The 22,540-nt window shown below is 40.9% G+C and overlaps 1 protein-coding gene across 1 annotated transcript in view; it reads right to left on the bottom strand.

The window, feature by feature from the left end:
• Nucleotides 1-1,838: 1,838 nt before the first annotated feature.
• Nucleotides 1,839-22,540, bottom strand: part of pomgnt1 (protein O-linked mannose N-acetylglucosaminyltransferase 1 (beta 1,2-)) — a 59,365-nt gene continuing 38,663 nt past the window's right edge. Inside the window, exons 12-21 of the mRNA XM_060829847.1 lie at nucleotides 17,708-17,749; nucleotides 11,775-11,833; nucleotides 11,357-11,429; nucleotides 7,579-7,707; nucleotides 6,525-6,650; nucleotides 6,012-6,076; nucleotides 5,763-5,807; nucleotides 5,251-5,386; nucleotides 2,732-2,841; nucleotides 1,839-2,413 (exon numbers count right to left, since the gene is read on the bottom strand). Coding sequence (XP_060685830.1) covers nucleotides 2,341-2,413; nucleotides 2,732-2,841; nucleotides 5,251-5,386; nucleotides 5,763-5,807; nucleotides 6,012-6,076; nucleotides 6,525-6,650; nucleotides 7,579-7,707; nucleotides 11,357-11,429; nucleotides 11,775-11,833; nucleotides 17,708-17,749 — 858 coding nt within the window. The 3' untranslated portion in view covers nucleotides 1,839-2,340. The remainder of the gene's footprint in view (nucleotides 2,414-2,731; nucleotides 2,842-5,250; nucleotides 5,387-5,762; nucleotides 5,808-6,011; nucleotides 6,077-6,524; nucleotides 6,651-7,578; nucleotides 7,708-11,356; nucleotides 11,430-11,774; nucleotides 11,834-17,707; nucleotides 17,750-22,540) is intronic.

The raw sequence follows: 22,540 nt of genomic DNA, 5'->3' as shown, positions 1-22,540 counted from the left end.
AAGTGTTCCGAGGCGGAAGATGAGGCGTTCTTCCTCCAGGCGTCGGGTGGTGAGGGAGCGGCAGTGGAGGGCCAGGATCTCCATGTCCTCGGCAGAGTGGGAGGGGGAGTTGAAATGTTGGGCCACAGGACGGTGTGGTTGATTGGTGCGGGTGTCCCAGAGATGTCCCCTAAAGCGCTCTGCTAGGTGTCCAGTCTCCCCAAAGTAGAGGAGACTTCATCGGAAGCAACGGATACAATAAATGATATTGGTGGATGTGCAGGTAAAACTTTGATGGATGTGGAAGGTTCCTTTGGGGCCTTGAATGGAGGTGAGGGAGGTGGTGTGGGCACAGGTTTTGCAATTCCTGCAGTGGCAGGGAAAGGTGCCAGGACTGGAGGGTGGGTTGTAGGGGGGCATGGACCTGACCAGGTAGTCACGGAGGGAACGGTCTTTGCAGAAGACAGAAAGGGGTGGGGAGGGAAATATATCCCTGGTGGTGGGGTCCGTTTGGAGGTGGCAGAAATGTCGGCTGATGATTTGGTTTATGCGAAGATTGGTAGGGTGGAAGGTGAGCACCAGGGGCGTTCTGTCCTTGTTACGGTTGGAGGGATGGGATCTGAGTTCGGAGGTGCAAGATGTGGACAAGATGCGTTGGAGGGCATCCTTAACCACGTGGGAAGGGAAATTGTGGTCTCTAAAGAAGGAGGCCATCTGTTGTGTTCTGTGACGGAACTGGTCCTCCTGGAAGCAGATACCCCACCCTCCTCTCATTTATCTTCCCACCCTTCAGGCTCTCTGCTTGTATTCCTGATGAAGGGCTTTTGTCCAAAACATCGATTTTACTGCTCCTCGGATGCTGCCTGAACTGCTGTGCTTTTCCAGCACCACTAATCCAGAATCCACAATATCCTCCCTTACTGCCATTCATACCCATAGATACATTTCACTGGGTAGTTGCCATTGAGGTGGCAGTACACTCTTGGGGAAATAAACTTCATTTTGAAACTGTTTTACTAATGGGTTTTTCCTGACAATTAGCAATGGATTTGAGGTCATCGTTAGATTCTTAATTCCAGATATTTAGTGAATTCAAATTCCATCATCTGCCATGGCAGGATTTGAACCTGGGTTCCCAGAACATTATCTGGGTTTCTGGATTAACAGTCCAGTGATACTACCACTAGGCCATCACCTCTCTCTATAGACCTTTACAAAGGCCTATATATAATTATTTAACATCTAGTAGACACTAGCATTATGCAAAAGCACAAACTAAAAAACAGTCAATTCCCTTTCAGAATTTGTGTAACATCCGCAGAGGTACAATACATTCAAAACCAGCAATTTTCAGGTTCCTTTAATTACGATGATTGATAGTAGGTGAGTGTTTTGTTTGGAAAGGGCTCAATTGGCAGAGAAGGTAATACAATCAAGTTCAATCTGAGCTATGCAGGTGCACATACTTTCCAGAAGGGGCTATGTATGGCAGTGAAGGCCCTCTTGTGGTGAAGTGGTAGTGTCCCTACCTGTAAAGATCCAGGGGCAAGTCCCACCTGCCCTAGAGGTGTGTAATAACTATGAACATGTTGATTAGAAAAGTAGGTTAAAAAAAATGGAATGGCAGTCTGAAATAGGTTCACTCAACTGAACACAAATCTAGACGCTTCAGTCTATTAGGGATTAATGCTACACTGTACAGAACCTTACATTCCAAAAAGATAGCATTTGTAGCATTGGGCTAGTTAGCTGCAAGATAGCTTCACTCACTATGACATTGAGTGGCAAAAAAACTGACCACAATGCAAGTTCAACTTCAATGTCCCAGTTTTATATCAAAAGTTACATAAACATACAGTATATTTGTAGTGGTTTATTTATGTCCAGAATTCTATAATCGCAACATGATTACACGTTGAAACTCATAGCATCATTCAATTAAACAGTACAAATTTCCAAATATGTGCGAGAGAGTTACTGTATAAAAACAAAAGAAAATAAAACAGCAGTTTGAAGGAGTCTCATTTTGTCAATGCTCCACAGTAGTGATATTTAACAATGAAGAATTAGAGCTTGAGTAAATTTCTGGAGTCCATTGGCTTAACTTTCTAACATGATGTTGTCAGTATTTCAAAAAAAAGCACATATTTCCAACAAAATAAATATTTGAAACCATAAGTTATAAACTATATATAGTAGTTTTACACATTATCAAGTATTAGCTGCAGGTACAAATTTGCTTTCTTTAGTTTAAGCAGACAGTTATAAACCAACATGTAAACACCATGATAAACTGTACATTAAATATAGTGGTTTAAAATTGCCATGCTCGCCACAGTGGCTTTCTTGTTTTGTTCACCCTCAATTCAATTCCACATCTTCCTTTGGAGGTGGTTCAAGGTAGATAGGGGTTACAGAAGCAGGTTTCTTTGACCTATCAAAAAGCAAATTTAAAAAATTCAATATTTTCAACAGAACATTTGCTAATTATGTTGCTAGCATTTATTATGCTACAAGCTTGAACTGCATCATATTAAAAGGAAAACGTAATGTGCCGTCTTCCACAACATTTACCATTCCCGAATAATACAAAATTGTTACATTTAGTTCTTAAAGGTCACTGACTAATCCATTTAGCATTAAAAAGAATATTCCACTTGATCAAACTACTAAACAAACAAAATGCCAAAAGAATGAACTGCAAAATATATCCTCGTCATGAGTAACTAACTAACGGATAAACAATACTTACGAATAAGGAGAGAAAGGTGTCCCCACAACAAGCAAGTGGTTCTTCTTTCTGAATAGCCGCCACATGCCTTTGTGATTACCTCGAACATCAAGATCCCAAATGTGCAGACACTTGAAAATATAATGAGAATTTTTTTAAAAATTGAAGATAAGGCCTTAAGATTCACTAGTCTCACAAAACATTAAATATTTAATCTAATAGTTGATGTCAATTTTGATGAAAAATAATTATTCGCAATTTTTCTCCTACTCCGTTCTCTGCAAGAAAGAAAACATTGGAGCTGCTTTCCAACCTTCACCTTACAAAATTTACAAAGTATCAAAGTGGATCCAATTTGTTGTTTTTTTCAAAAAACAGGCCTCTACATGTGACCACATCACTGCATTGCCCTTACAACCTGACTTGTAATTCAAATCAAGTTTGTCAGACATGATCCTCCCTCATGTTGACTCACCTGGGTTAATTTTCTAAAATGAAGATTTATATTGTGCCTCTGAATTGATTCCAATAACTTGACTTTTGTTGCCTGCAAATTAAGGGCCTCTTCAAAAAAAAACTGGCATAACATTTGTCATCCTCAAATCTAGGTGTGGTCTGTAGACAAATCTTTAAAAATAGCAACTGAAGATGAGAAGTCATAAGAAATCCTGCAAGGTATTGTTAATCATTAAATCGAACACTAAAGCAAGGAAATTCACGAAAGCTTTGATTTGGAGATGCTGGTGTTAGACTGGGATATACAAAGTTTAAAAAATCACAACACCAGGTTATAGCTAAAGCTTTAATAAGAGGATGGTTGACCTCAGCTAGAGTACTGTTTTTAATTCTGAGTACCATTGAAAAGGACATCAAAGTCTTCGATAAGGTCTAGGAAAGATTTACTAGTATGACAACAAGAACATGGGATTTCAGTAAAGCTGAGAACTAGTAAAGCTGAGAACTAGTAAAGCTGAGAACTAGTAAAGCTGGGGTTGTCATTCCTAGAAAAATGCTAAGATGACTTGATAGAAATGTTCAACATCACGAATAAAGGGAAAAAACTAGAGGATAGAAATTTATTAAGTAATAACAAGAGCATAGTGGAAGCTGACTTAAGTGTCTTACAAGAGTGACTGAATAAACACTTGGAACGGAAATTACACAGCCACAGGGAGCAGCAGAGAAGAGAGACAAATTGGATTGTTTTTTTCAAAAGGTTAGCAGAGGTATGACGGCCTGCTTCTGTGCTTTCTCACCCAAAATTTTTAAAAATTTTAAATCTCAAAGGAGATGCTTCCATTCATTGCCAAAATTTAAAAGCCAGACTTATGGTTAGTTTTATTCAAAAGTGCAGTGGACAGTGAAGAAATGTGTCTCAGAATACAATGGGACCATGATCAGATGGGCCAAATGGGCCAAGGAGTAGCAGATCAGAGCAGGACTTATACATTTAATGGTAGAGCTCTCAGGAGTGTAGCTGAACAAACAGACCTAGAGATGCAGGTGCACTGTTCCTTAAAGTGGAATCACAGGTAATCAGAGTGATGAGGAAGGCATTTGGCATGCTTGCCTTTATTGGTCAGCTCACTGAATACAAGAGTTAGGATGTCATGTCGCTGTTATACAGAACATTGGTGAGGCCACTTTTGGAATACTGCATACAATTCTGGTAGCCCTTCTTTCCGAAGGATGTTGTCAAACTTGAAATGGCGCAGAAATGATATGCAAGTGTCTTGTTGGGACTGAAGGGAGAGGTTGAATAGGTTGGGCTTGCTTTCTTGCAGCAGAGACTGCGGGGTCACCTTACAGAATTCTATAAAACCATGACGGGCATAGATAGAGTGAATAGCCAAAGTCTTTTTCCTAGGACAGGGGAGTCAAAAACTAGAGGACATAAGTTTAAGGTGAGAAGGGAGAGATTTAAAAAGGACCACAGAAGATGCTGCATATCTGGAATGAGCTGCCTGAGGAAGTTGTGGAGGTGAGTACAATTACATTTAAAAGGCATGTGGATGGGTAAATGAATAGGAAGGGTTTATAAGGATATGGGCCAAATACTGGCAAGTGGGACTGGCCAGATTTGGATGTCTGGTTGACACGGATGAGTTGGACTGAAAGGTCTGTTTCCATGCTGTATGACTCTATGACTCTAAATCAAGCATGAGCACTGAGCCATTATAAGATTATCCCATAAATTAATAGTATTTACAACTGGCAACTTAATATAGGAATGTTAGTCAAGGCTGTGAGTTTGGCATCAGTAAATTTAAAGTATTTGATTGTCATTGTTACCAATCAACAGATATCAACTGTACAGCAGAAGAATCTGCCAAAATTTGGGGGAGCTTGCTTAATTTCTTGCAATGAAATTGTGGAGTTTTACTGACAAGCATCTGTACACAACTTCTAAATTTGGATTATCCCTCAAACTTCTCCTTTACCTACTTTACAAAACCACTCTGCTACTTGTGCTGGAACACTACCCTGATGAAGAATACCCAACCTAGGGGCACCTATCAAAATTAACATTTCATGCTTACCTTGGCTAATTGAGTCCATGTTGTAAAATCAGCCTCCTGTTCCATTTTAATATACATAATATAGACTTTTCCTTCAGTGTCTGGAATAAAACTATCTTCACAGGGGTTTTTGCTGTGCTCTAGAACCTTGGCTTCACTGTAGGAATAACAACTAATTAGCAGCAGTAACCTGGATGGTCTACAGAAATAAAGCAACATTGTGTGTAAGGGCAAATCAACTTTCAGGTGGCTTTTCCAGGACAGATTTACTAATACCAGCTTCTGGAGTTAGAAATCTTTTAGGCAAGATGTATTAAATTTGAGTTCTGCTTAATAATATTGTTATACCTAGTGACAATAATACTTTTCTAGCACAAATTCTTTCTAAAATGTCTGAAATAAATAAAAACAAAATACATTATTAAAACAGTAGAAGTCTAGAAGATGCACTAATTGCCCACAAAGACAGCATAAAACATGAACAAAAACAAGAGGAAATATAGCTTTGCATTAAAGTGAGACAACGGACTTACCTTATCAGTTTGTGAATTTCAATTTCATAGGCATCCTTTTTCAGACTGTAAGGTGTTAAAATTCGAACCCATTAGCATTTGGCACAAAATTTAAGCATGTTTACAGACTGAAAGATTACAAGTTTAGAAAAAAAGTTAAACTCAGAAGCTTGCTAGCAAGATCCATTAAAACATGCAGAATTGTATCCAGCATACATGGGAGAGAAGGAAGCAAAGGAAGAGGGAGCTGGATCAAAGTATCATCCGTACCTGTCCACATTTTTGAGCTGCACATTCGGAACAGTGTTGAATTTATGCTTCTTAAAATATGCTTCCTTCAACAAAAAGTTAGAAATGATTTTTAAATCAGTATAGTCTGCTTACTATGTCATTTCAGAGTTGCACAAATTTTGTTTCCTGTATATTTGAACTGTATCCAGCAGGGCTACTGGTTCAAATACACACTAGACCAAGAATTATTCTTTTAGTCCTTACCCACTCCCAATTCCATCAAGGAATAGTTAATTATTCACATAAATTGTCCCTTAAAATTATATAAAGCTTACTTCAACCCTGATCAATGAATAAAGTAACAACTGATTTTAAATTCTATACTGTTAAGAGCATTGACACGTGCAAAAAGCTACACTGCAGGAAAAGCAAAGCTTTTATCAGCTGATACATGATTCGAAACAAAATAACTGGTTTGATTTTTCCTCAAGTGTTCAGTCAAAGCATTTATACATTAATGCAATCAAAAATTAAAACTATTCTTTTACTCACATGGAAATAGCCATTCATATTAAGTCCAACAATGCCAAAATGATAGGATCTTGAAACATCAGGGATAATACACTCACGACCTTTTCTTTGCTCAGGCATTCTCACCCACATGTCCCAGTCCCAGAGCTGTAAAGAAGTCATTCATTAATTTAAGTCTGTGATTGAATTTAAGTAGCAATGGTTTTATTCGATCCTCATTTCCATAATAACAGTTAACCCAACTAAATCTCTGGTCAATGAAGAATCACCAAGATATTGATAGAGGGAGGCTCGGTGATGGCAGTCAGAGTAATGGAAGATTTAGGGCTTTTACATAGACGCATTGAAAACAGGAAAAGGAGTAGGTCAATCACCCGTTCAAGCCAGCTGCTCCATTCAATCTGATCATAGCTGATTGTCCAACTGTTCTCATTTTGCCTCATACAGTTTGATCCCTTTAACCCCAAGAACTATATACACCTCCTTGAATATATTCAATGTTTTTAATGGAACAGAATTCGACACGCTCATCACTCACTGGGTGAAAAAAAAACCTCATCTCAGTCCAAAATGGCTTACTCTGTTTCCTGACATTGTGACTCCTTATTCTGGACTCCCATCATTGGGAACATCCGTCCTTTGTTTACTGTCTACTCCTGTTAGAATTTCATAGGTTTCATTTTCTAAACTCCAGTGAAACTAGTCCTAACTGATTCAGTCTCTCTTCATACATCAGTCCTGCCATCCCATGAATCAGTCTAATAAACCTTCATTGCACTCTGTCTATAGCTAGAGCATCCATGTTTTTCTAGCTACCATCAGTTCTGAAGGGTCAGAGGACTCGAAATGTTAATCAGCCCCATAGGTGCTGCCAAACTTGCTGAGATTCTCCAGCAATTGCTGTTTTTGTTTCACGAGTATAATAGTTTGAAATCTAGGAGGATGTCAAATATAGGGAGTAGTGAGGTCATGGCATGGTTGGAACACAGAATGCAAAATCTGAAACACAACTATTGATAGAAAACATTCACAGTTTATAGACTTTCAAATATTAAGTTGTACTTAATCACTCTACCTTCTCTGGTGTTGGCCATTTTGGCTCCAGCTCATCTTTATAAAGGCTTTTCTTTAAAACCCAGCCAAGACCTGGCATGCTCTCCACTCGATAGAGCAGACTAATATCTTCAGCTGTGTGCTCATAACCCTAAGGTTTACAAGAAAAAGGAACAAAGTTATATGATACAGCCATGGAGAGATGAGAGCTGTAAACAGTAAACTATATTTCTCTCAGACAATGATATATGTATAACCTACATAGCAGTGAACAAAACAATTTTTGGTATACAATAAGGGAATGAGTTCCTTTGCATGTCAATACAGATCAAAATTTAGATTGCTGAAACTTTTCATTTCCTTTCCCAAAGCTTCTAAAATATCATATTAAAACTTTAAAAATCACACAACACCAGGTTATAGTCCAACAGGTTTAATTGGAAGCACACTAGCTTTCAGAGCGACGCTCCTTCACCAGGTGATCACCGGCATCTCCAAATCTTAAAACTTAGTTTGAAGAGATGTCTTCATCAATAGCATGGACAGAGACCAAATATGGCATCAAGGAGCATTAGTACAATTACAGTCCATGTAAAATTGGGGAAAACTGGAAATTGTAGTTATATCTAGCAGAAAGAAGGATGATTGTAGATATTGGAGACCAATTATTTCAAAACCAGACCTCTCTGCAAGAGTTCCTCATGAAAGATTTTTTCTAAATCAACTTGTTAAGAGATTTTATTGCTTGTCTCTGCGGCAGGTGGGACTGAATTCAGGTCCCCTAGCTCAGGGGTAAGGACACAACCACGGCACCACAGCACCCCTGAGTTCCCCAGAATAAAGTCTTAGCCTAACCATCTTCAGTTGCTTTACTAGTGACCTTCCCTCCGCCAGAAGGTCAGATTGCTGTTTGCTGAGGATTGTACCTGTGTTCAGTACTAATCACAATTCTGCAGATACTGAAGCAGTCCACACCGAAATGCAGCAAGGTCTGGAAAATATCCCGATCATCGACAACGATTATCATGATTCTCGGAGACTCTAATCATCCCTAATATCCAATGGAATTGCCATCATTGAATCCCCCACTATCTATATTCTGAGGATCACTACTGACCAGAAACCGAACTGAATCATGCCAATAAACACAAAGGCAACAACAGCAAGTGAGAATCAGAATTCTGTAATATGTAACTCACCTCCTGACCACCCCGCTAACCACCACCCCCCTCCCCCACCTTCTGATTCCCCCGACTGCTACCATGTAGAATGATAAGAGCTGTACACACACAATTTAGGAGATTGGCGAGCTCAGATGGCTGGAAGGCTAGTTTGTGATAGAGAATGAAGCCAACCATGCAGGTTTAATTCCTGCAGTGACCAAGGTTATTATGAAGGATTCTCCTTCTCAACCTCTACACTCACGTAAGGCACAGTTACGTTCAGGTTAAACCACCACCATCATGTCTCACTAATGACAAAGCAACCCCTTGGTCTGATAAAACTACGGTGACTTTAGCTTTACTATCTGCAAGTTCCCCTTCAAACCATCCACTATCCTGACTTGGAAATACACTCACTCAGTGACAATGTGAAAAAAAAAGCAAAGTCTTGAAAATCCCATCCTAAAAGGGTATCTGCAGTTCAGGAACTGAAGCAATTCAATGAGGCAGTTCACCACCAGATTCTCAAGCACAATTAAGGAGAGGTAATAAATGCTGACCCATGTCCCGTAAAGGAATCTTATTTTAAAAAACGCTGCTCTCATGATTTGGTATATCTTAATAGTGAAACATTTTCCAATCTGCCATTGATTATTTTCACCTCTTGCTTCAAGCAATCATGTGGAAGAAACAAAGAACTTAAACACGCTGGCAAAATAGCTATTTTGAGCAGGTCATTTTGAAAAAAGTGTAACTGGTTAAGTAACACATAGAAGAGCTTATAAGAGTTATGGATTTTTAACTAAAATCCCAATTAAACCTTTGTTTTCAGAACATTCAGCTGGCCCACTTCGATAAAAAGCAACCGTTTATTAAAATGTTGGAATAACATACTAAATCAGAAAAGTGCTGAATCACAGTGAACAGAAGGGAAGTTACATGATCTTGATCCTCCACATGCTAAGTTCTAATCTTAGGCAAAAGACCATCAACTATCTTGTGACCAGTTCATGACAAAACTGTGTGAAACAGGGTGTAAACAGGAATGTTTAACAGAACAAAGTGAACATTTACCAAGAACAGGCAATTGAGGTATTTAAATATGCTGCCAAAAGAATCCATGCATGGAATAAATAAAACATTAATCAGATATGGATTTCAAAAGGGTCTTAAAAAGAGAGGAGGAGAAAGAGAGCTTTGCAACAAATGGGAGGGTGGAATTCCAACATGTGGGGTAGACATCTAAAGCTATATTCCTGATGAAGGGCTTTTGCCCGAAACGTCGATTTTACTGCTCCTCAGATGCTGCCTGAGGATGGGATGAGGCAGTTGAGATGGCAGTAAGAGGATAATTTGTGATGGATATCAAAGATGAAAGTTTTGCTTTCCCAAATCTAGCTAGTGGACATGATTCACCCAAGAACAAAATGCGCTTTCTACAGATGCTGCCAGAGCTGCTGAATTTCTCCAACAATTTGTTTGTGTTTCAGATTTCCAACATCTGAATTTTAATTTTACAAATGTAGGGAGGCTTTGCTAAAATTACACAAGTCCCTAGCCAGACCACAGCTGGAATACCGTGAACAGTATGAAATTAAATTCTAAGGAAAATTATACTGACTTTGGAAGCAATACAGGGAAGGTTCACTCGGCTGACACCAGGAGGAACTGTTTCATGAGGAGAGGTGACCTTATTGATATAGACAAGGTTTTTAACAGGACTTAACAAAGTTGATGCAGTTGTTTCCCCTTGAGGGAAAGTGGGCTTTAGAGATTAGGTCATTCAATATATTCAAGGCTGAGTTGACGGCTTTTCGAATAACAAGGGAAGTCAAGGGTTATAGGGAAAAGTCTGGAAAGTGAAATAGTGGATTGTCAAATTAACCATCAACTCATTGAGTAACAGGGCAAACTAAATGGCTGAATGGCTTACTTCTGCTCCTATACCTTAAGGTCAGTTAGTAATGACGAATTAAAGAGCCCAAGATGCTGGTCTTCGATTTCTTTTACAAATGATGGATTGTCAGTTTTATCTTCTAGAAATTTTATGTAATTTATACTCTCCTTTCCTTCTGGTACCTCACTTAAAAGCCTATTTTTCAATGGAACTCACCAAAAATCCAGACTAGTTATGTCTTCATGGCCATGTCTTCACCCAGCAATTTGACTTTTCATTGGATAATGATAACATAATGGTAGCCGCTCTTGCATTCCAACAGCGGCTACCCATCAAAAATATTTCACTGGTTATAAAGCACTTTGGAGATGTCCGGCAGTGGTGAAAAGTTATCCAAATCTCTTTTTCTCCTCCCCATTAAGAGGTCAAAGTGCAATTCCCCCACCATGGAGATCACCCATCACTGAATCCCAAGGACCCATTTTGGTTTGTATGGCTCAATACCAGAATAGATATGAGCCACTTTGTATGAAAGCATGTTTGGGAATACTTTTTTTTAAAATGACAACTTTCAAACCAGATAAAACAAAAGCAAAATTTTCACTTTTTAAAAAACAATTGCAGTTAGCTTTAAAAATTTTAATGTCAAGTACACAAGTCAACCAAAAGTCCCTCTGTATTCCCCGAAAATGATAGGAATCCAATTCAACCTATCCAAATATAATTTAACAATGTCCTACCTGATCATTCCAAGCAGATATGCAATATAGACTTTCATCCTCTTCAAGTAAATGGATTGTTTGGCTGAGAAAACTAGCAAAAGAATGAAACAGATACAATAAGTGAATATTGTCTCTAGTTATCAAGAGAGGCAAGAATTTGGCTAATTCATGCAACAAATGTACAAAATCAGTTACAATTTTGTCCAACTATTTTTGCTGCACAAATATTGGCTGGTGTTATGATCAGTTAAGCTCTGGGGAATTAAAGAACGAGAATTTGAAGAAGAATATATTGAAAAAAATAAAATTCAAAAGAAATCCCATTATTCTACTGTATTGGAGATTTTAATTAAATAACCATAATTAAGGCAATGATTTTCAACACTAAGGCCTTTCTTTCGCTGAAATAAGGAAGCAATTGGCACTTTATACTTACCTGAAAAAGTCCACAGATATATCCAGGTCTTCCTCCAGTACCACAGCAAACTTTGCATCCTAGACATCAATTATTCCCAAAATAAGAATGTTAATTTATGGAATGAAAAACTGATTATAAAAATACAAAAAAAAATTTAAAAGATGGAACGTTAAAGTTTATTTTATAATTGTTCATTAAAAAGTCACATCTCATTCAGCATCCAGTACCGAAAAGGATAACCTGTTTTGGCATTGTTCAGGGATAGATGCAGGCTAAGACATTAGAAGCATACCTTCAGATAATTTATGTACATTTGTGAAGAACAGGCTTGATTTATTTAAGTTCAGAAATTGAAAGGGTGTTGATGCAAATAAATTTGATGAGAATCTAGGAGGCATGTTTAATACGTTTGCAGATGACATGACACCAAAATCGCTGTCAAAATTAGAATGGTGCTGGAAAAGGCACCATCCAAGGAGCAGGAAAATAGACGTTTCAGGCAAAAGCTCTTCATCAGGAAGGGGGCTGGGAGCCTTGTGGGTGGAGAGATAAATGGGACCGGGGTGGGGCTGGTAAGAAGGTTGCTTAAGTGCAATAAGTGGATGGAGGTGAGACTAAAGGGAATAGGTCGGAGAGGAGGGTGGAGCGGTCAGGTGGGAAGGAAAATTGACAGGTGGAACAGGTCATGAGGATGGCGCTGAGCTGGAAGGTTGGTACTGTGGAGGGGGGAGGGGAAACTGGTGAAATCCACATCGATGCCATGGGGTTGAGGGCCACGAGGCGGAAGATAAGGCATTCTTCCTCCAGGCGTCGGGTGGTGAGGGAGTCGCGGTGGAGGTGGCCCAGGACATGCATGCCCTTGGCAGAGTGGGAGGGGCAAGTGAAATGTTCGGCCACTGAGTGGTGGAGTTGATTGTTGCAGGTGTCCCGGAGATGTTCTCTGAAGTGCTCTGCGAGTAAGCATCCAGTCTCCCCAATGTAGGGGAGACCGCATCAGGAGCAAAGGATACAATAAATGACATAGCGTGTTTTGAGAAGATTTGTAGCTCAGGTTGAGGTTCTGGATGTAGGTTTGCTCGCTGAGCTGCAAGGTTCATTTACAGGCATTTCGTCACCCTACTAGGTAACATCTTCAGTGTGCCTCCAAGTGAAGCACTGTTGATGATTCCTGCTTTCTATTTATATGTTTGGGTTTCTTTGGGTTGGTGATATCATTTCCTGTGGTGTTGTCATTTCCTGTGGCAATGTCATTTCCTGTTCTTTTTCTCAGGGGTGGTAGATGACGTCTAACTCTGTGTGTTTGTTGATAGAGTTCCGGTTGGAATGCATGCTTCTAGGAATTCTCGTGCATGTCTTTTTTTTGCCTTGTCCTAGGATGGATGTGTTGTCCCAGTCAAAGCGGTGTCCTTCCTTATCTGTATCTAAGGATACAAGTGAGAGCGGGCAATGTCACTTCGTGGCTAGTTGATGTTCATGTATCCTGGTGGCCTAATTTTCTGCCTGTCTGTCCAATGTAGTGTTTGTTACAGTTCTTGCATGGAGGCCCACTGAAGATGTTACCTCATATGGTGATGAAATATCTGGAAGTGAACCTTGCAGCTCAGCAAGCAAACCTACATCCAGAATAAATAACATGTGTGAAAGTGCTGGTGAAACTTTGATGGATGTGGAAGGCTCCTTTGGGCCTTGAATGGAGGTGAGGGAGGAGGTGTGGGCACAGGTTTTGCAAATCCTGCAGTGGCAGGAGAAGGTACCGGGGGGAGGGTGGGTTGTTAGGGGGCGTGGACCTGACCAGGTAGACACGGAGGGAATGGTCTTTACAGAAAGTGGATAGGAGTGGGGAGGGAAATATATTCCTGATGGTGGGGTCCATTTGTAGATTGTGGAAATGTCGACAGATGATGTGTTGTTTCCATAGGTTAGTGGGGTGGAAGGTGAGGAGCAGGGGGGTTCTATCCTTGTTACGGTTGGAGGAGTGGGGTTTGAGGGCAGAGGTGCAGGACGTGGATGAGATGTTTTGGAGGGCATCTTCAAACATGTGGGAGGGGAAAATACAGTCTTTAAAGGAGGTCACCTGGTGTGTTCTGTGGTGGAACTGGTCCTCCTGGGAACAGATGCAGCGGAGGCGGAGGAATTGGGAATAAAGGTTAGCATTTTTGCAGGAGGCAGGGTGGGAGGTGGTGTAATCCAGGTAGCTGTGTATGTGGAAAATGTCAGTGTTGAGTTGGTCACTGTTGATGGAGATGGAGAGGTCTAGGAAGGGGGGGGGGGGGGGGGGAAAGAGGTGTCAGAAATGGTCCAGGTGAATTTAAGTCAGAGTGGAATGTCATGATTTGGAGATGCTGGTGTTGGACTGGGGTGGACAAAGTTAAAAATCACACAACACAAGGTTATAGTTCAACAGGTTTAATTGGAAGCACTAGCTTTCAGAGCAACAACCACCTAATGAAGGAGCGTCGCTCCAAAAGCTAGTGCTTCCAATTAAATCTGTTGGACTATAACCTGGTGTTGTGAGATTTTTAACGGAGTGGAACGTGTTGGTGAAGCTGATGAACTGTTCAACCTTCTCCTGGGAGAACAAGATGGCACCCATGCAGTCACCAGTGTAGTGGAGGAAAAGGTGGGGAGCGGTGCCGGTGTAACTGTTCTACATAGTTGACAAAGAGACAGGCATAGCTGGGGCCCATGGCTACCCCTTTCGTCTGGAGGAAATGGGAGTATTCGAAGGAGAAATTGTTGAGAGGTGGACCGGTTCAGCCATGAGAATAAGAGTGTCATTGGAAGGGTACTGGTGGGGACATTGGAAGAGGAAGAAACTGAGGGCTTGGAGGCCCTGGTCATGGCAGATGGAGGTGACTATGGTGAAGATGAGGCATTGGGGGGCAATTGGTGGTGTCCCAAACATACGTGGGGAGTTCCTAGACCAGGGAGATAAGACAGTACTGAGGTATGTGGAGATGAATTCGGTGGGGCAGAAGCAGGCTGAGACAATGGGTCGGCTGGGGTGGTCAGGCTTGTGGATCTTGGGAAGGAGGTAGAATTGGGCGGTGTGGGGTTCCTGGACTAAGAGATTGGAAGCTGTGGGTGGGAGATGTCCTGAGATGATGAGGTTCTGTATGGTCTGGGAGGTGATGGTTTGGTGACTGTGGGGGAGGGGAGGTGAATGGAGGAGGAGAGGTGAGATCATGGTCAAGGCAGCGGTAGATGGAGATGACTTCGAGTTGGTGCCTGGCTACAGTGGCGTAGAGGTCAGTGCGCCAAACTACCACTGCGGACAAGTGGGGTGCCAGATCTTGATCATCTAGGCTAACAGGCAAAGGAGTGGCAGATGGTCTCATTCAGCAAATCTGTCGCAGATCCAAACAGTTTCCATATGCTGCCTCCCAGAAAGGGAGGTCAGAAGAGATTAAATGCTTACCAGATCAGGATTTATACATTTAATGGTAGCCCTGAGGAATATTATGAAACAGTGAGACCTAAGGGTGCAGGTGCATAGTTCCTTCAAAGTGGAGTCGCAGATAGACAAGGTGTTGAAGAGGGCATTTGGCACGCTTGCCTTTATCGGTCAGAGTACTGAGTATGAGGTGGAACATCATGTTTCGTCTGAACAAGATATTGTAAAGCCACTTTTAGAATATTGCATACAACTCTAGTTGCCCTGGTATAGGAAGGAAGTTGTGAAACTGAAAAGGGTGCATAAAAATTTACAAGAGTATTGCTGGGACCGGAGGGTCTGAGTTATAAGGAGAGGCTGGATAGAAGAGGATCTATTTCCTCTGGAGTGGGCTGACCTTACAGAGCTTTGTAAAATCACAAGGTCTTCCCACCTCACCACTTTTCCCTCCACCCCGGAGTGGGGGAAGTTCAGAAGTAGAAGGCATAGGTTTGAGTTGAAAGACTTAAAAGGGACCTGAGGAGGAACTTCTTCACACAGAGGGTGGTGTGTGTATGGAACAAGCTGCCAGAGGAACTGGTAGAGGTGAGATTTAAAAGACATTTGGATGGGTACATGAACAGGAAGGATTTAGGAGGGAAATGGGCTAAACACAGGCAAATGAAACTATTTCAGTTTAGGATATCTCGTCAGCATGGATGAGTTACACGGAAGGGTCTGTTTCCGTGCTCTGTGATGCAATTGTTACTAGACACTGTAGGGCACAACACAGTGGAGAGTAGATAATGCAGAACAGGCAAATTAGGCAAAAACGGTACAAAATTACTTGGACAAGTGTAAGGTGATATGGAAAAACAAAGAATAGGAGTATGTTTTGAATAAGTATAATTATCTAATGGCTTAAAAATATGGTTCACTGAAAGTTCTCTTGCAGGTTCATGAAACTACCCAACTCTGGTTATGCCACAGAGGAGAGTGTAGAAATTTGGGCCATTACTATAGAAATGCACATGCACACAGACCATACAGCACAAACGAACCATTGCAATGAGGGGATTTAATTTGGTTGGACTATATCCATGGTACACACAAGGCCAAGAAGATATACAGATTTGAAAATGATCCCTCCCTGGAAAGTGGTAAGAATAGCAATAATTGGATGAGTTGGCCCTGGAAAGTTATTTGTCCTCTTCTCACTAGCTCAGGAATTACATGTAGAGTGAGAAGGTCCATTGGAGACCATTGACTTGTCACCAATTTGACCTTTAAGGGTCTAAAAGTGGTCAATCAACATCCTTTAAGGATTTAAAACTGTCACTAACCTGATTACCCACCTTCCCAGAGTTTCTTGCTTCAATTATAAATGGGGTTTGATGAGATCATAAACCCAAAATCCAGTGGACAGTTTTGGTCTTGCTATTTCAAGGAGGACACAAATGGGCTGTTGGTGCTTTAAATGAGATTTACTGGATTGATAACTAGAAATGATTGAGATGTCTCATGAGGACACACTGGATGGGCTGGATTTGCTCCTACTGAAGTGTAGAAGAATGAGGGGTGACTTGAATGAAGTGTAGATCCTGAATGGTCTTGACAAACTGGACATGGAAATAGTGAGTCCTGAACTTCAGGGGCATAGTTTTAAAATTAGGGGCTTCAAAACAGAACTGACAAGAAAATGATCAAGTGACTTTGGAACTCTCTGCCTCAGAAAGCGGTGAAGCTGGAGACATTGAATGTGTTCAAGAATGATGCACACCAATTTTTGTTAGGCAAGGAAATTGAGGGTTATTAAGATTGATGGAAATGTGAAACTTGAAAACTGAAACAGATAAACACTGAGCTTATTGAATAGCAGAGCAACTTCAAAAGGGCTGAAAGGTCTATTTCATATATTTCTTACAGGAGGCAGCCGGCCTGCCAGGTTGGGGTCACCGCATTTATCTGCGACACCCCAATTCACTGAGGTGCAAAGGAAAACTACCTTCCTTCTCACCACTGGATTCCCTCGCACTTGTGCCTCCAGCAACAATCTCTAGGAGCCTGAAGCTGCCAGCAACTCTTTGGTGAGGCAGAGCTTCACTGTAAAGGCTTGTGATTTGCCAAGAAACACACCGTCTGCTCTTAAGTAGCTGCTTGCAGTGAGATCCAGCAAGCTCCCTCATCGTGGGCTGAGGATTCAGCCTCTGAATCAGCCCATCACTTAGTGTCCAGAGCACCAAATCTCAGCCTCAGTGTTTTAATTAATTTTTTTTTAAATCTCAGAATTCGGTAATGAGAGATCATCAATTTAAAAGTACTGAGAGAGTGAGGATTTTATTCTTAATGTAGTAAGGCGATGGAGCATAGAGTCCATTGAACAGAAGAGAAGAGTTTGCCTAGATATGGTGCACACTTCTATGGTTTTGTCCTATATTAAAGACCAACAGTTGATGAAAACTAACTCATTAAATACAAATGCAATGTTAAACAGCACTGCTGAAATATTAATAGAAGGGAAATACACCATTTCTCATTTCTAAAAAGAAAACAAACTCACACGTATTCCATTGCTTACCGGGTGTAGATTGAATGTAGCAGTCAAACTGGCTTTGTAGTGCTGTATATCCAAAAAGAGATAATAATACCGAAGTGATACAAATTCAAAAAACATTTATTAATTGTAATATTTCAAATCACTGATGGTTTAATTGATGCAGGTAGTGGATACGGAAACCCTGGCTGGACAGAAGTAATATCAAAGAAAATCAAGAGCAACATTTTTTAAAATAAGCTTCCTAAGGCGAAGAATGTTGATTGTCTGATCAGCCAGCAGCACAGTAGTCCCACTGCTGGGACTACAACCAGACTACTGAGCCAAAGAATCCAATTCTATAGGGCCAGGCTGTTGCAGTAGGTACTGAAGGGAAGGGGGACTCATGATGTTAACATCATGTGAAGGGTGAAGTAGCTCCAGATCGCGACAAGAGGCCGGTGTTGGAGGCATCCCCTCCTACTTTCCTGCTCGAGTCGGGTACCCCCATTTGGGCAGCAACACCCCACTCTGTCCCTGAACATGGACCATCGGCTGAGTCATCAGAGCACTACTGGTTAATGTAAAAAATATACACGCAGAGATTTTGGGGGAGATTGAGTGCAAAGAGTTAATGCCAAAATTGTAAATAGTCTGTTGCGGTTCTATTCGCCGAGCTGGGAATTTGTGTTGCAGACGTTTCGTCCCCTTTATAGTGGTATAAATGCCGGAGGAAAGATCACAGAAGCGCTTCACAGGAGGCTCCCAAGCATTTAGGATGTCACCTAGACAGGGGATGAAATGTCTGCAACACAAATTCCCAGCTCGGTGAACAGAACCACAACAATGAGCACCCGAGCTACAAATCTTCTCACAAACTTTGTAAATAGTCTATATTGCGATACAGTATTTATTTTAATTTTGGGTTCATGACAAAGAACAAAAAGAAGAAAAAGAAAAATACAGCCCTTCAGCCCTAAGCCTACACCACCACGTTTTGCCCTTCTATACTAAAACTGTCTTCATTTATACAAGCTGTATCTCTCTATTCCCTTCCTATTCATGTATTTATCCAGGTCTTCTTGAATTGCCTGCATTCATCACCTCCTCTGGCAACGTGTTCCAGGCGCTCACCATTCTGTGAAAAACTTGCCTCGCACATCCCTTTTAAACGTTTCCCCCCCCTCCTCACACCTTGAAACTGTGTCCCCTAGTAATTGACCTTTCCACCCTGGGAAAAAGCCTAATACTTTCCACTCTATCCATGCCATCCACAATCTTATGGACTTCTAGGAGGTCGCCTCTCAACCTCCTGTGTTCCAGTGAAAACAAGCCCAGTCTATCCAACCCTTTGTCATAGCTAAAATCCCCCATACCAGGGAATATTCTGGTAAACTTCTCTGTAACTTCTCCAAAGCATCCACATCCTTCTGGTAATGTGGTGACCAGAACTGTACACAACATTCGAAGTGTGGCCTAACAAAAGTTCCATAAAGCTGCAGCATAACTTGTCTATCCTTACACTGAATGCAGGGTTGAAAAGGGTAGCGCTGGAAAAGCACATCAGGTCAGGCAGCATCCAAGGTGTAGAAGAATTGACATTTCAGGCATAAGCCCTTCATCAGATTCCTGATGAATGCTTATGCCCAAAACATCGATTCTCCTGCTCCTCGGATACTGCCTGATTTCCAGCACCATGCGTTTTGACTCCGATCTCCAGCATTTGCAGTCCTCACCTTCTCCTTATACCCAATGCCCCTTCCAATGAAGGCAAGCAAGCCACTGCCCTTTTTCTTTACTACCTTACCTAATTGCTGAAAATGTGTTGCTGGAAAAGCGCAGGTCAGGCAGCATCCAAGGAGCAGGAGAATCGACATTTTGGGCATGAGCCCTTCTTCAGGAAATGAATTCAGGAATTCCTGAAGAAGGGCTCATGCCCGAAACGTCGATTCTCCTGCTCCTTGGATGCTGCCTGACCTGCTGCGCTTTTCCAGCAACACATTTTCAGCTCTGATCTCCAGCATCTGCAGTCCTCACTTTCTCCTACCTTACCTAATTGCCCACCACTTTCAGTGCTCTGTGGACCTGCACACCCAGATCTCTCTGTATATCAATTCTCCTATACTTGACTTCTACTTGTACATGACATTCCAAAACGCATCACTCATATTTGTCCAGACTAAACTCCATCTGCCATTTTCCTGCTAATGCCTCCAACTGATCTATACCTTGCTGTATCCTCTGACAATCATCCTCACGATCCACAACTCCACCAATCTTTGTATCATCTGCAAACTTACCAATGAGACCATCTATGTTTTCCTCCAAACCATTTATGAGGATCATGATAAGCAGAAGTCCCAGCACTGATCCCTTTGGAACAGCACTAATCACATCCCTCCATTCCAAAAAGCATTCTTCCACTGCTACCCTCTATCTCCTATGACTAAGCCAGTTCTGTATTCATCTTGCCAGCTTACCCTTGATACCGTGTGATTTCCCCTTTTGTACAGGTTTGCTATGAGGGACCTTGGCAAACTGAAGGCTTTACTGAAGTCCATGTAGACAACACCAATTGCTTTTCCCTCAATCATCTTCGTCACCTTCTCAAAAAACTCAATTGAGATCATGAGGCATGATCTTGTCTCAAAACCGTGCTGTCTATTTCTAATAAGTCCATTACTTCTAAATGTTTTTAGGTCTTGTCCCGGAAAATCTTTTCCAATACTTAATCTACTACCACCATGAAACTCACATGCCTATAACTTCCAGGATTATCTCTGCTACCCTTCTTAAACAATGGGACAACATTGGCTATTCTCTAGTCTTCTGGGACCTCACCTGTGGCCAAAGAGGATACAAAGATGTCTGTCAATGCTCCAGCAATCTGTTCTCTTGCCTCCCTAAATATTCTGGGATAGATCCCATCAGGACCCAGGAACTAATCTACCTTAGTACTTTTTAAGACACACAACACCCCTTCCTTTTCAACAGTAACTTGGCTTAGAAACTTGACATTCCCCTCCCAGAGATCAGCCTGCACCAATTCCTTCTCTTTGGTGAATACCGACAAAAAGGATTCATTTAGGACTTCACCTATCTCTTCTGGCTCCACGCATGGATTCCCTCCTTGGTCCTTAAGTGGGCCAAGCCTTTCATTGGCTACTCTCTTGCTTTTTTTTTTAAATGTATAAAAAAACCTTGGGATTCTCCTTAATCCTGTTTGGTAACAACATTTCATGATCTCTTTTAACTCTAATTCCTTATTTAGGCTCTTTCCTACTTTCCTTATATAGTTCAAGGACATAATCAGTTCCCATCCTCCTAGACCCAATGTACATTTACTTTTTTTTTCTGATCAAATGTCATAATATCCCTGGTCATGCAAGATTCGCATAACATGCCCTACCTATCCTATGACATATTGGTTTTGTGTGCAACTGAATAGTTAAAGTATTTCTGTAGCCACAGTGATTTCATTACAGTAGTTTGAGACAGAGTTTTGCAGCATTAACAGGCTTTTGTTCACCTTGGGATATTTTACATCTGGCAAGGTAAACCATTTAGCTTTAAGATCTGTCAGAAACTTCTAGACTTTGATTTTGTTTTAAAAAGGAAGAGACTTATATTTTAATTTTGTTTTGGGCAGTTTGTAGAGATCCATGGATGGCGGCAGTCATATAGAGTAGTACTCCTGAGATTGGAATATTATAGAAAAACTAGGTTATTATAAAGTAAGAAATTAGAGATGGCCCCAAAACAGAAGTGTTAGGATAAAACCCTATAGATGTTACTTGATGCCAAGTGCGCTTGTGCTCAGGTATATGACAGCTCCAAGAAGAAGCTATCAGCGGTTCCAGTCAAGAAATTAAAGTCATAATTTCCTAATACCACCATTGTCTTAAGATAAGTGTCTCAGTACTACGTGAAGGTTGTTTGAGTATTGTGGCAAGAATTTTTCCTTTTGGGAATTTGTTTTAGAAATAATAGAATTATATTTTTTTGGTATATTTAGAAGTCTTCAAAATTTGTGTTCCAAGTTAAAAAAAACTTGGTTTTATTCTATTTGATGTCCATTACTTTTGGTTAATAAACTTCTGTTTTATTGTTAAAAGAAAATCTGCAAATAGCACACTTGTATTTCAGTGACAGACCATTTTGTGGAAACCAAAGCAAAACACGTCAAATGGGGCCAGAACAGGTAGGTTCTGTAAACCTCTTCCACCAACATCCAGTAACATTGGAAATGGATCAAATTAGGTTCAAGCAGGCAGGAAACCTACCAAGAATTCAAAGACCCTTTGCCTTCAAATAAGTTGTTAGGGGGCCATAACCACTCTGTCTTATGTCAGTCTCGGGATATAAAGTAGGCCAATTTGGACTGAAATGAGGACAATTGCTTTCACTTGAAGCTTAGGGAACCTGTGGAATTCGATACCACAGGAGGCCAAGGCACTGAATACATTCAAGAAAGGTGATAGATAATTTTTTTAGACATGAAAAGGCATGAATGGGTCTGGGGAGAAATCAGGAATCTGGCAATGAGATAGAGGATCAGACATGGTCATACTGAATTGCTGTGCAGACTCATCAGCCCAAATGGCCTATCCCTGCTTAGATTCTATGTTATTCAGAATTCAAAAGGCATTTTGTTTGAAAATCACAGTGACCACTTCATCCATGAAAAATTATTCTATTCCAAATGCAATTTAAATGCTCATTTAAAACTTTTGTTCAAATTCATCAAATGGACCTTAGTTACTGATATAAACCAACTTTTATATTTGTAACTTCTAGATAAGTCTTTTGACCTTTAAGCTATCAATCAGACAACAGTATTACAGAGAAAAAGAATTCTAGGCATGTGTTGCTCGCACG

The sequence above is a fragment of the Hemiscyllium ocellatum genome, chromosome 9, assembly GCF_020745735.1.
Source record: "Hemiscyllium ocellatum isolate sHemOce1 chromosome 9, sHemOce1.pat.X.cur, whole genome shotgun sequence".
Classification (NCBI taxonomy): domain Eukaryota; kingdom Metazoa; phylum Chordata; class Chondrichthyes; order Orectolobiformes; family Hemiscylliidae; genus Hemiscyllium; species Hemiscyllium ocellatum.
This window is presented reverse-complemented; position numbering and strand designations above follow the sequence as displayed.